The following is an 11,265-nucleotide window of genomic DNA, read 5'->3' as shown; positions in this document are numbered from 1 at the left end:
ATTTCCAGAGCTGCAAAAATGAAGACTCACTTTTCCAAAATACGCTTTCACCCAAAAAAGTTGAATTTAAACTTGTAGGCTTTTATTTAGCTGCCTTCGGTAACGGTAACGTGCTATAAATATTTATGTGGTTTTTCGGATGCAGTTTTACATTCGCTGAAGGATCGCGAGTTTATTGACTATTGATATTTTTTTATCCTGTAGGGTATGGGATTGTAAACGTGAATTCTTTTTTTTTACTATTTGGAAATGCTAGCTGGAATAAGTGACGACTTTTGGAATTTTAATTGATTTGAATTTTGGATTTACGCGCACATAGGAAAATTTTCCTTCTTGATTGGGAGCTTTGGTATTTTCGCAAGAGGAAAATTAAAAATGTAATTGTGTGTTTCAATAGGTAAAGCATAACTACATTTTTAGATTAAAAAAATATTTTAAGAAGTGATTGATCGTAAAGATAGGTAACTGCTTACTTTATTATAGGTAGTAATTTATCAAAATAAACCCATCAACGTCACGTTTACGAATGAAGTAAGAAATTACTTTGTTACCACAAAACACGCGTGCAACGACTTAATGGCGCTAATGTATGTCATTTTCTTGTTACAGGTACATGACGTCACCGCCGATACAAAATAATTACAGTCTAAGAGCACCAGGCGCCGCACGCGACAACTGATTACATTTGATTACACGTTACACAGATGGATTCATGTTAAGAAGCACAAGGACAGTACGGCAGCATGAAGGCGTAACGCGCACCATGTGATGGAACCACCACACAACATGTTCGCCAAAACTGACAGATACTGGGACAGGAGAAAGGGGAAAACTGCACGATGACGTCACGATACCGATTTAGTGGCTGTATAAAGTAATCGGTACCGGTACCATATAGTCACAGCTTCGCTAGTGATAGGATCGCTTTTTTGTGTGTCGCATTAAGTCGTGGTCGTTTTAAGGTATCCTTTTTTTGCGTGTTTATTTTTTAGGTATTCGGTAGTGTAGTTTCGGTATCATTTCGCGCCGTTCAAAAGCAATACTAGATAAGAGGCCTTCGTATACCGCACGCGTTTTTTATTTATACAATAATACGTTTGTATATATTCCAGATTTTAACGTAAGTTTGATATTGATAGCGTAGATTTGTAAAAAAATACTAAGGTTCTTCGATCGACATCTGTGCTTGGATATAGTCTTTGCATATAGTTCGGGAAAACGGGTATTAATTAATTGTATAAAATCTGTTGTAATTGATAAAAATAGTTTTAAATTTAAATTAAACTACGCGAGTTATTCCGTTCCTATAGGCAATACGATTTTTAATTATTTCTAAACCGCAAACGTTTTCGTACTTATTACGGGGCCAAACTTCAATTCCGAGTTTTTTATAAAATAAAAAATAAATGCAAAACAATAAACGTGGGTAGTTAGTTGAATTTTACAAATCTGGCGTCGAAACGGGTTAAGGATACCGGTACCGAGGCCGATACCAAGATGGTGCCGAACACAACACTGGTCAAGACGACGATGAGCACGCATTTCAACGGGACACTGGGTTGGAACTCCACATTCCTGGTGCCAACGTTCATAAGCCAAGAGGAGTTCTTGGCGCTGCAGATGACAAACGCGTCAGATGCGAACACGACGTCAGTGTCCAACGATACCACGATACCGGTTGTGTTAAAAACCTGGTATCCGAGTGGTTATTCGCCCGCTCACATAATAATAGCGTCAGTGGTGGTGACAGTGTTAATGATAATGGTGGTAGTTGGGAATATGTTGGTGATAATTGCGATTGTGACAGAGAAAGCGTTGAAGAATATACAGAATTGGTTCATTGCCTCGTTAGCGGTGTCGGACTTTTTCCTAGGGCTGGTGATAATGCCGTTTTCTTTGGCGAACGAGCTGATGGGGTACTGGATTTTTGGGTTCTGGTGGTGTGAGATACACTCGGCGATGGACGTGCTGCTGTGCACCGCGTCTATTATGAACCTGTGCCTCATATCGCTGGACCGCTATTGGAGTATCACTCAGGTGAGTTCAAAATTTTAAGCCTTTATTTTAGCTCTATTTTGTATCTTTATTTAACTGTAAATGCTGTGTGTTCTTTGGAAAAAATACTGTTATGTGCTTTGGACAATTCAGTGTTTTTCTATTTTCGCTTTTTTAATAACCGATTTTCTCGCGACATGGAAATCATTTTACGTGCACGAACAAACCATTGAGCACGAAAAACATTACTGGTGGAACTGAGAGTATGATTATGATCTTGAAGTATTTAAAAATGCTTTTTAAAAGCCTACTTGCAAATATAAAATGAATTTTTATTTTCTAAGGTGATTAATGCTTTGCCTTGGTTTACAAAAATCTAGCAAACGTGGTACACCATAAAGGAAATATTGCAACTATGAACAAAAAGAAAGTCAAGCAACTACATAATTATTATGATACATTTACACCACACGAAAGTTTCCTCGCTTGTTTGCGAGCTAGGCCGCAAACTAGCCCTTGTTATCCCCCTTCCCCCTAGTCTCAGATATAGTCGGCTATTTTTAGCCGTCTCTACGGCTAATTGCTGAAATCTGACCTGTCTGATGAAGTGTTTGCTTTGCTTTTGGGACAGTGTCAATATGTAGGATCTGATCTATCTGGCCCTAAACATGGAAATCGTATTAGGTAAATGTGACACTTAGTGAAGTGTTTGCTGAGGTTAGACGAAGATAGTTATTTTTGTTTAATTAATCGTTGGAAAGAAAGCTATTATTGACATGTCAGTGTCGACTGAGTTTGATGCACAATTAGGGCATATTCTTGAACATTGATCATTTGTTAAATCCGTCTCTAATTGAAGGAAATTGCACAAGGTAGAGTTGCTATAAACATTTATCTACATATTACACATTTCCATAAAAACAGTTGAAAATTAGGTACATTCATGGTAAGTAATGAAACTATGGGAATAACACCTAAAAGGAACTCCTATAATTTTAAATAATGGATTGTTCGATGAAGGACAAGGATGAATTGTATAACAGATACTTAGTTTAAGCTTACCTAATCGTTATCATTTCAGCCATAGGTTTCAGCGATTTCAGTAAAGTTATCCAGCTACCTACATAATATTAACGATTCTAGTATCTGTGACCAAAAAAGTTAAAACAATGTTAACGATATTAAGCCTCGTCTACCTTACAATAAATATAAAACAAAGGCTTGATGACAAAAGACTACCGCGACAGTAACAGCAGTTCTTACTTTCTTAGGTCAGCGAATACTAGCTCAAGCGCGCGGGTTTCATCGGGTTTTTGCGACTGTTTATTGCGCTTTTTCTTAATCGGCAGATGTTCCTCGTTTTGCGGCTTAATGAGAGTCGCGCTAAGTGGAGACTAGCAGAGATTCTCAAACTTTTTTCATATTACCTTCCTGAATCTTAAGTACCTACTATTTTCATGAACCCATTTCCCAAAAGAAAGATGAACTTTCTGAACAGTAAATAACATAAGAAACTTTACTTAATTTGGGGCTAGAGGCGCAGTGTATTGCGTAAGTGTGTAACGTCCAAGGATATATAATTATTAATTAATTTACTTAAAATTATGATTGTGATAAGTCTCTAATTACACAATATTTTGTACTTGGTGGGATGTGGATTGTACCTCAAATGTCTAACACTGAATGTCAGATTATGCGATCTTTTACAAGTTGGGTTTAGGAATATGGCTTCAAGAGTATATCGTTTAATATTACACACTATATTCAAGAACTCGACATTTACTGCACTCTACAAGACTCTATTCTTAATATTTTTATTGGCGATCAATTATCATAATATTTCACATATATTTTGTGGACTTTGTGTTAATATTTTGCCGTATTCATGAGACCCGAAACGACGGCACGCCACGGCTTCAAACAAAAGCTGCCGAGCTAAAATGGCATCACAAATTCAAAATCCAATGGACCAATTAATACCAAGCCTACCAGCGGTAGGGTTTTGAAACAATGAATATTGAAGAACGTTTAGGGTTGCTACTATGCAATAATGTTACAGAAGTGTAAACATTTATTTGACGAAAATGAGCATACTAGCTAGTGAGTGAGACTTGTTTAATATCGCGTAGAATATTGCGCGCAGTCTAAAATAGCAATATTCAGACTATCATGAAATGTTTTTAGTTTCATCATCAGATTTTAGAAGTCCATTAATGGAGATAAACTTTCCGAATAGAGTGCTACGGTTAAGCTCTGAACGCTTTTGCGTCCAGTGGATTCTATTGACTATGGGCAACCAGGTCATCAAGCCGTTTTTCTTTCCAATTTTTTTCCTCCCTTGAAAGATTTGTGGTTTTTTAAGCATAATCAGGAAACCGAGCTAACCGGCCGATAGAGCTTGTGTGAAAACTGCGGATATTTGCTTTTACACGAATGAAAATTTATCAGGTCGTCGGCCCACCTTGTGAGTGGACGTCCCACGCTGCGTTGCGACCTGATAAAGGTAGCGGGAAGGCGCTGGATGCAGGCCGCTACCAACCGTGCGATGTGGAAGTCATTGGGGGAGGCCTATGTTCAGCAGTGGACGTCCTGTGGCTGAAATGATGATGATGATGATGAATGAAAATTTTGTACCTTTAATGTTGGTTCAAGCGTTTGGAAATGTAGTTAATGTTTGTAAATTCTATGTTTGCATCTTTAGCCTCACTTATACCTTGCCATATCAACCCTAAACAGTATCGATCAACATCGAAGCGAACACTGGTTTCGACGGTTGATCGACTCCGGCCCGGGGCGGCTGAGACCAGCACACATCGGTTCAAACCGGTTCAAGCCAGTTCAGACCGGCTCACACCGGCTTATTCCGGTGTAATCTTGTTGCGAGTGTAAATATTTAAATGCAGGTTCAGGTTTTGAAGATTGTGGAGATAAGGGATATTTGACTTTTGCATTTGAGTAATCTAATAGTTGTATAGTCGCAGTGAGTGTGCGAGCGCGACAGTAATATAATTACGCGCGAGCGATAAGTATGGGTAGCTTGGGGTCATTGGACAAAATTCTACGTGCTCACAGACCGGGCTTTGGAAGAAGCCAAATCTATCATGACAATAGCTTCTTGAATACATTTCTAGTTCTGGTTAGCTATACTCTTTGACAGGGGTGGCCAACTTGATTAGACATAAGATCTACTGTTTACTAACAAAACCCTGGGCGATCTACCACTTACATACTTCTTGAAATCTTAAATGAAACAGCATAGTTTAGTACACAATCATGTAGTATTTTTTGCTTTGCCACGATCGACCGGTCTACCGGTTGGCCACCCCTGCTCTATGAAGTTCTGGAGAACTAACTATTGCGATATTTAACCGAAATCAAGCGAATCCACAGGCGAAAGCTCGTCAATAAAGTACAAATAGAGAAAGTTCCAAACGATGTATTTAAGCGTTATTGCATTGACTAAACAAACTATCCTTCCTAATGACGACCTTTAGTTCGGAGGCAAAATATAATGAAACGTTCATTTAAAACTACTCAGTTTCGAAGCAAAATATAACGAAAATTAGGGGGAAAAGAAGATAAGATCAGTCCGAGCGTCGAAAAACGCCGAGTTTGACGGGGACTTATTACGTTTTACGGCTTTACCCTAATTATTAAGACGGTTTTGACGCGTGGAATGAGCCTCCAGACAATGTATTATTCAATAGTTATCAACATTTTTGCATAATAATGCTAAATATATCTCAAGTAAGTAAATGACAAGTGTTAACTTATAAGTGATACTTAGTTTCAAGATTGTTTGAATTTGAACTAATCACAGACTTGAATAAGTAAATGGTTTTGTTTATGAGTTGAGTGTCAGTTATCTTTATATCTAAGTTTAAACCTCTACTTAGACCCCATATTTTGATACGTAGTTAAAATAACTACCCGTCAAATTATGTAACAATTCGTTAAATATTAATGTAAAATAACAGTTAAAAATTGTACTAAAAGTCAAGCTAACCATCGCTTGAAATACGCATTTTGTTGATATTTAACCACTTATCATTAAGAACCTGGTCCTTAGTAAGTAAGTCTAAGTCTGGTCTAAGTATAAAATACAAACACACCCCTCACTAAGTGACTGAAGCAAGTTAGACACTAATGCTTCAAACAGCGATCTACCAAATATTCGAGTTAACCCACAACCAGTCAATGGTAGTAAATAACTACATTATTTTGAGCTTTATCACTTTGTGTTAAGCTCCAAATACAAAGAAAATTTTAAAGTTTCTTAGGGTTAACAAATCAGCGAACTCCACGCACGCTTGCGTGCTAAATAATAACGTATTATGGAGACTCGCTCTTTAATGGCTGTTAGAGTTTTATTTAATAAGTTTACAGCAGTAAATAAACTTGGTTTCAACTCAGTAGCTATTGGTTGTTCTTTAGATGGTAGAAACGAGGCAGTTATGCTAAAGAAAACTTTATTACAAAAAGCTGTGGGTCGAAATTGTAATCGTAATCATTATTGTTTTATTTATTTATTTATTTACACTTTTGCACATACAACTGTACAGTGGCGGACTTAATGCCAGGTGGCATTATCTGCCAGTCAACCACAGGTCGAGTAGAGAGACTAAGGCGGTGTAATAAATATGACGTTTAATTAATATACTTACATAGCATTAGATAAAATAAATAACATACGAATACATATTAATATAATAGACATACACCTAGATACATAAACATAATAATAATATTGGCGTACACATAACACATGTCATGTTTTGTATTGTAACTAGGCATAAGCCTGTGGGTTGACTCGCGGGATTTTGGGCTGTCAAGGATTTTTTACAACTTCATGGGCTTAATGATTTCTGCTTGACATGACTCGTCTTAACCTATTGATTACTTTTTATTACATTAACATCTGTCAGTGAAAGTCCTATCAAAATAGGCTAGATGACAAAATTTCAATTATTTGTCCGTCAGTTCTTTCATAATTAAATAATAACAGTGCTACTTACATCGAGTTGAAATGGCGCGTGACGTCACGCTTGAGTAGAATTTTTACTCAAAAGTGACGTCACGCGACATTTCAACTCAATATAATACTGTAATTATTGGATTATGGAAAAAAATAAAAAATATGGGTCTATAATTTTCTAATTGTCTGTCAGACGGACTAAATAGAATTTCGATTTAATTACCCAGTCATCATCCCTATTGGACTTGTTTAAGTACCAACATCCTATGTTACATACCAACTGCTTTATCTGTATTCACATTTTTTGTTGGAAAATAAAAAACATAAGATGCTTTGCGTCCGTATTGTATACTCATATTACGTACGTACATTTAAAATACAAACACTATCTATAATGTACCCCAACAACGTGGAATCAAACTTATGCGACTAAGCGGGAATATTATGTTCCGCTTCTGTTGCATTTCTGAGTCACGTGACCGGAAGTGGCGTCAGAGACCAGCCCGCGGCGGATGTCCGGCGGCCGCCATTTTTGACACTTCGGCCAACATATTTTAGATGTGTTTTCGTTTTGGGCGCTTCGTGTTGTGAATTATTAGAGCGCGTGTAACGCTACACTTGTTTTTTGTCATGATTTATGCATTTTAGGTAGTTTATTTTTGCAGGCAATCGCAATTTTTTGCCTAGAAATAAGTGAATATTTAATTGATTTAAAACAGAAAACAAATTTAAAAAAAATACCAAGGCTGAGTCGCACCACTTTAATTTTAGCAAAACGCCAAAAGTGTGAAACTTAACACAAAAAACACCGGCTATCGTAATAGTTTCGATAAAAGTCAGGTGGTGCAACTCAGCCTTTTAAGTAAGGTAGGTTTAACAAGTGAACTGAAGGAGAATAAATGAATTTTCACTGTGGGAAAAATAATTGCCTTTTGTCTATTGGGTTTACCTATTAGAATACCCCAATATCTGCAAGGAAAGATCCGGATTGGTCTGCTGTTGTCTTTCTCGAACACTATAATCCGGTACTTTTCAAGGCGTGAGTGAATAACCACTTGCAGGGCAAACATGTACGATCCTAGATTGCATCTCACTTAACATCAGGTGCGATTGCGGTCAAATACCTACCTTGTTCTGCATAAAAAAGGTCCACGCCAAGAGTTTCTTTTTGTAGATAAAATAAAACATCTCTTCAAACTTATCAAAGCATAGAGCCACTCGTTTTATTCCTGTTACAGTCTTGACCGGCGTCTATTGATATCAAAAGTACTGTTTACTCCCCAGCGTCACATTTCTTTGTGAAGATTTGCTCAATTGTTGTCAATAAAGGCGACTTCCAAAGGCACAACAAATCAAAACCAAACAGTGACACAAAAGAATCTATTTTCAAGCTTAAGGGTCGACTGAAATGTGGCTTACATAAACAATCTTTATTATTTTTACTCTGCGATAGATTGGAATGAAAAGGCGATGAAAAATATTAAATTTGGTGACAATAGCATTTCGAAAGTCGAGCAGAATAGTCAGGATAAAGATGGAAGAAGCTTCTTTTGAGATTGTCACCTCTGGGTGTAGATTGTATGTTTTCAAAATTTTGAAGGATTCTATAGTTTCGGTCGTGGTGGAAATCCGTGAGGAAGGCCTTTATCTAGAATTTTCTAGGTTGAAGGGACCAACGAAAACAATATTTTTAGGGCTGGATTAGACTACAGTAAAATACGAATACGAGATGGTACTAGATGGACTAATTTTATAAGAAATCAACTAATATCTAAATGGCTTTATTCAGTCATCATCATCTTCCATAGATTTCCGCTTCATATGGGACTACCCATTTACTTTTTTGTATGTGAGGAAGGATTTTACTTTAAATCATGTCCAGTATGATACAACATTCTTCACCATTAGACATAGAGTATCTTCAAAAAGAAAGGAAACGAGAGGAGTAACAAAAATTCCAATATGTGCTGGCCAAAGCCTAGGATCAGATCGTACGTGCGACCCTTAAAGCTAGTGGCTAACGGCGAATGTTTATTTATCGAGTCGCCATCGAATAGGTTTCATTCGATTCCAAGAATGCAACAATTCGATTCGCAGCTGTTTGCGATTGAGCAGCCAGTAGGGCTTTGACGTGAGTTTACTGCAATAAGCCAATTTGTATGCAACTGTGCGAGAAAATGGATTTAGATGAAAATGCATTTGTTTTAATGTTTGTTTGTGGATTTTAAGAACTCATTAAAAAACAAAAAAACTAAAAAGAAATTATTTATTTTATTTAAATTATGTTTTTCTGAATTAAGTTATTTTTCATTCGATACCTGGGATCCAACCGGGACGTCATATGGCTGAGATGATGATGATGACGATGCCACTGCAAAAAAAATCAAAATCAAAAATATTTATTCAGTTTAGACCACAAGTGGCACTTATGAACGTCAATAGAAAATAATAAAAAAAGAAAAGGTAGCCCTTTTTTTTCAAAATTCAAAATTCAAAATTATTTATTGTGAAACATAGGTGTTTACAGATAAAAATATTACATTGTGATAGTCTCACTATGTTTCGCCTGGTTGGCATACAATAATATAAGTGATTAATAAATCAATGAATAAATTAATAATTCACATGCATTAATGACACAAAACACTTGATTGCTTATTAAGTAGTCAAAACTATAAGTCACTAGTCGTCGTAAATGTCGTAATATTACAATGTCAATTCAATATTAAAAATTCAAAAATAGTAATTAAAATGTCATAAAAAATTACTTATTATTATTTTAGTTTGTGTCGTGTGTGTTTGTTTTAGAAACATTTAATTTCAAATTTAAAGTTTATCTGTCATAAATTCATTAACACTATAATAGCTTTTCTCTGCAAGAAGACTTTTCAGTTTTAGCTTAAATAAGTTTATATTGAGTTCCCTTAATGTCTTCGAAATTTTATTGAATATTGCGGGTATCATACAAAACACACTTTTACGCATAAGCGCAGTATTGCAACTACGAACAACCAATCTATTGTCCCGGCGTGTCCGGTTATTAATATCTGACATATTTTGAAACATTGCAGGATTAGATCTAACAAACATCGCTATCTCTAGTATATACAGTGTGTCCGGGAATGTAGTGATCAAACTTTAAAGGCGTAATCTATGGACAATTTTATCGATGAAAATACTTCAAATTTGGGGCCTGACCCTTTTCTCGAAAAATTACATCGATTTAAGTTTTTAATTTTTAGTTTACACCTCTTCTTTAAAAAACAAGTGAAAGCGTGGGTAGCTTAACATTAATAGGCAAATATTTTATATCATGCGATAGCCAATAAAATTATCTATTAGTAGAAGAAGAAAACAGACACAAGTTTCATACATTTTATGGGAGTAAGAATGGATTTAATAACAAAAATACATTACTTTTTTCACTTCTTTTTCAGTTATTTTTCAACACAAGAAAAACCAGGTCGTTAAGGTATGTTTTATTTGCATTGTGTTATTAGTATTTGAGCTATTCTACAAAACGAATGTAAATTTATTAGTCTACGTCTATTAGTTTCGACGTAATTGTTGAACAAAGATACCCCTTCCCAGCGGTTTCCATAGCGCACGCGACATGCGAAAATACACTGCCTGAAAGAATCACTCAACCTATTCCGATTACTATGGAAACCGCTGGGAAGGGGTATCTTTGTTCAACAACTACGTCGAAACTAATAGACGTAGACTAATAAATTTACATTCGTTTTGTAGAATAGCTCAAACACTAATAATACAATGCAAATAAAACATACCTTAACGACCTGGTTTTTCTTGTGTTGGAAAGTAACTGAAAAAGAAGTGAAAAAAGTAATGTATTTTTCTAATTAAATCCATTCTTACTCCCATAAAATATACGAAACTTGTGTCTGTTTTCTTCTTCTACTAATAGATAATTTTATTGGCTATCGCATGATATAAAATATTTGCCTATTAATGTTAAGCTACCCACGCTTTCACTTGTTTTTTAAAGAAGAGGTGTAAACTAAATATTAAAAACTTAAATCGATGTAATTTTTCGAGAAATGGGTCAGGCCCCAAATTTGAAGTATTTTCATCGATAAAATTGTCCATAGATTACGCCCTTCAAGTTTGATCACTACATGCCCGGACACACTGTATAATGATGGTAACGTTAGTATTTTAAATTTTTGGAAAAATGGCTTGCAACTTTCCGTCGGTTCTATCCCGAACATTGCTCTGATGCACCTTTTTTGGATTTTAAAAGCCATCTCCTTATCTGTAGAGTTACCCCAAAA

General features: G+C 35.9%; 1 protein-coding gene across 1 annotated transcript in view; it reads left to right on the top strand.

Moving 5' to 3' along the window:
* The first annotated feature begins 1,497 nt into the window (after window positions 1–1,497).
* Window positions 1,498–11,265, top strand: part of LOC135083670 (proteinase-activated receptor 1-like) — a 152,281-nt gene continuing 142,513 nt past the window's right edge. The window contains exon 1 of the mRNA XM_063978379.1: window positions 1,498–2,037. Coding sequence (XP_063834449.1) covers window positions 1,498–2,037 — 540 coding nt within the window. The remainder of the gene's footprint in view (window positions 2,038–11,265) is intronic.

This window comes from Ostrinia nubilalis, chromosome 24 (assembly GCF_963855985.1).
Source record: "Ostrinia nubilalis chromosome 24, ilOstNubi1.1, whole genome shotgun sequence".
NCBI lineage: Eukaryota > Metazoa > Arthropoda > Insecta > Lepidoptera > Crambidae > Ostrinia > Ostrinia nubilalis.
Note: the sequence above shows the minus strand (reverse complement) of the source record. Positions and strands in the feature narration are given on the sequence as shown.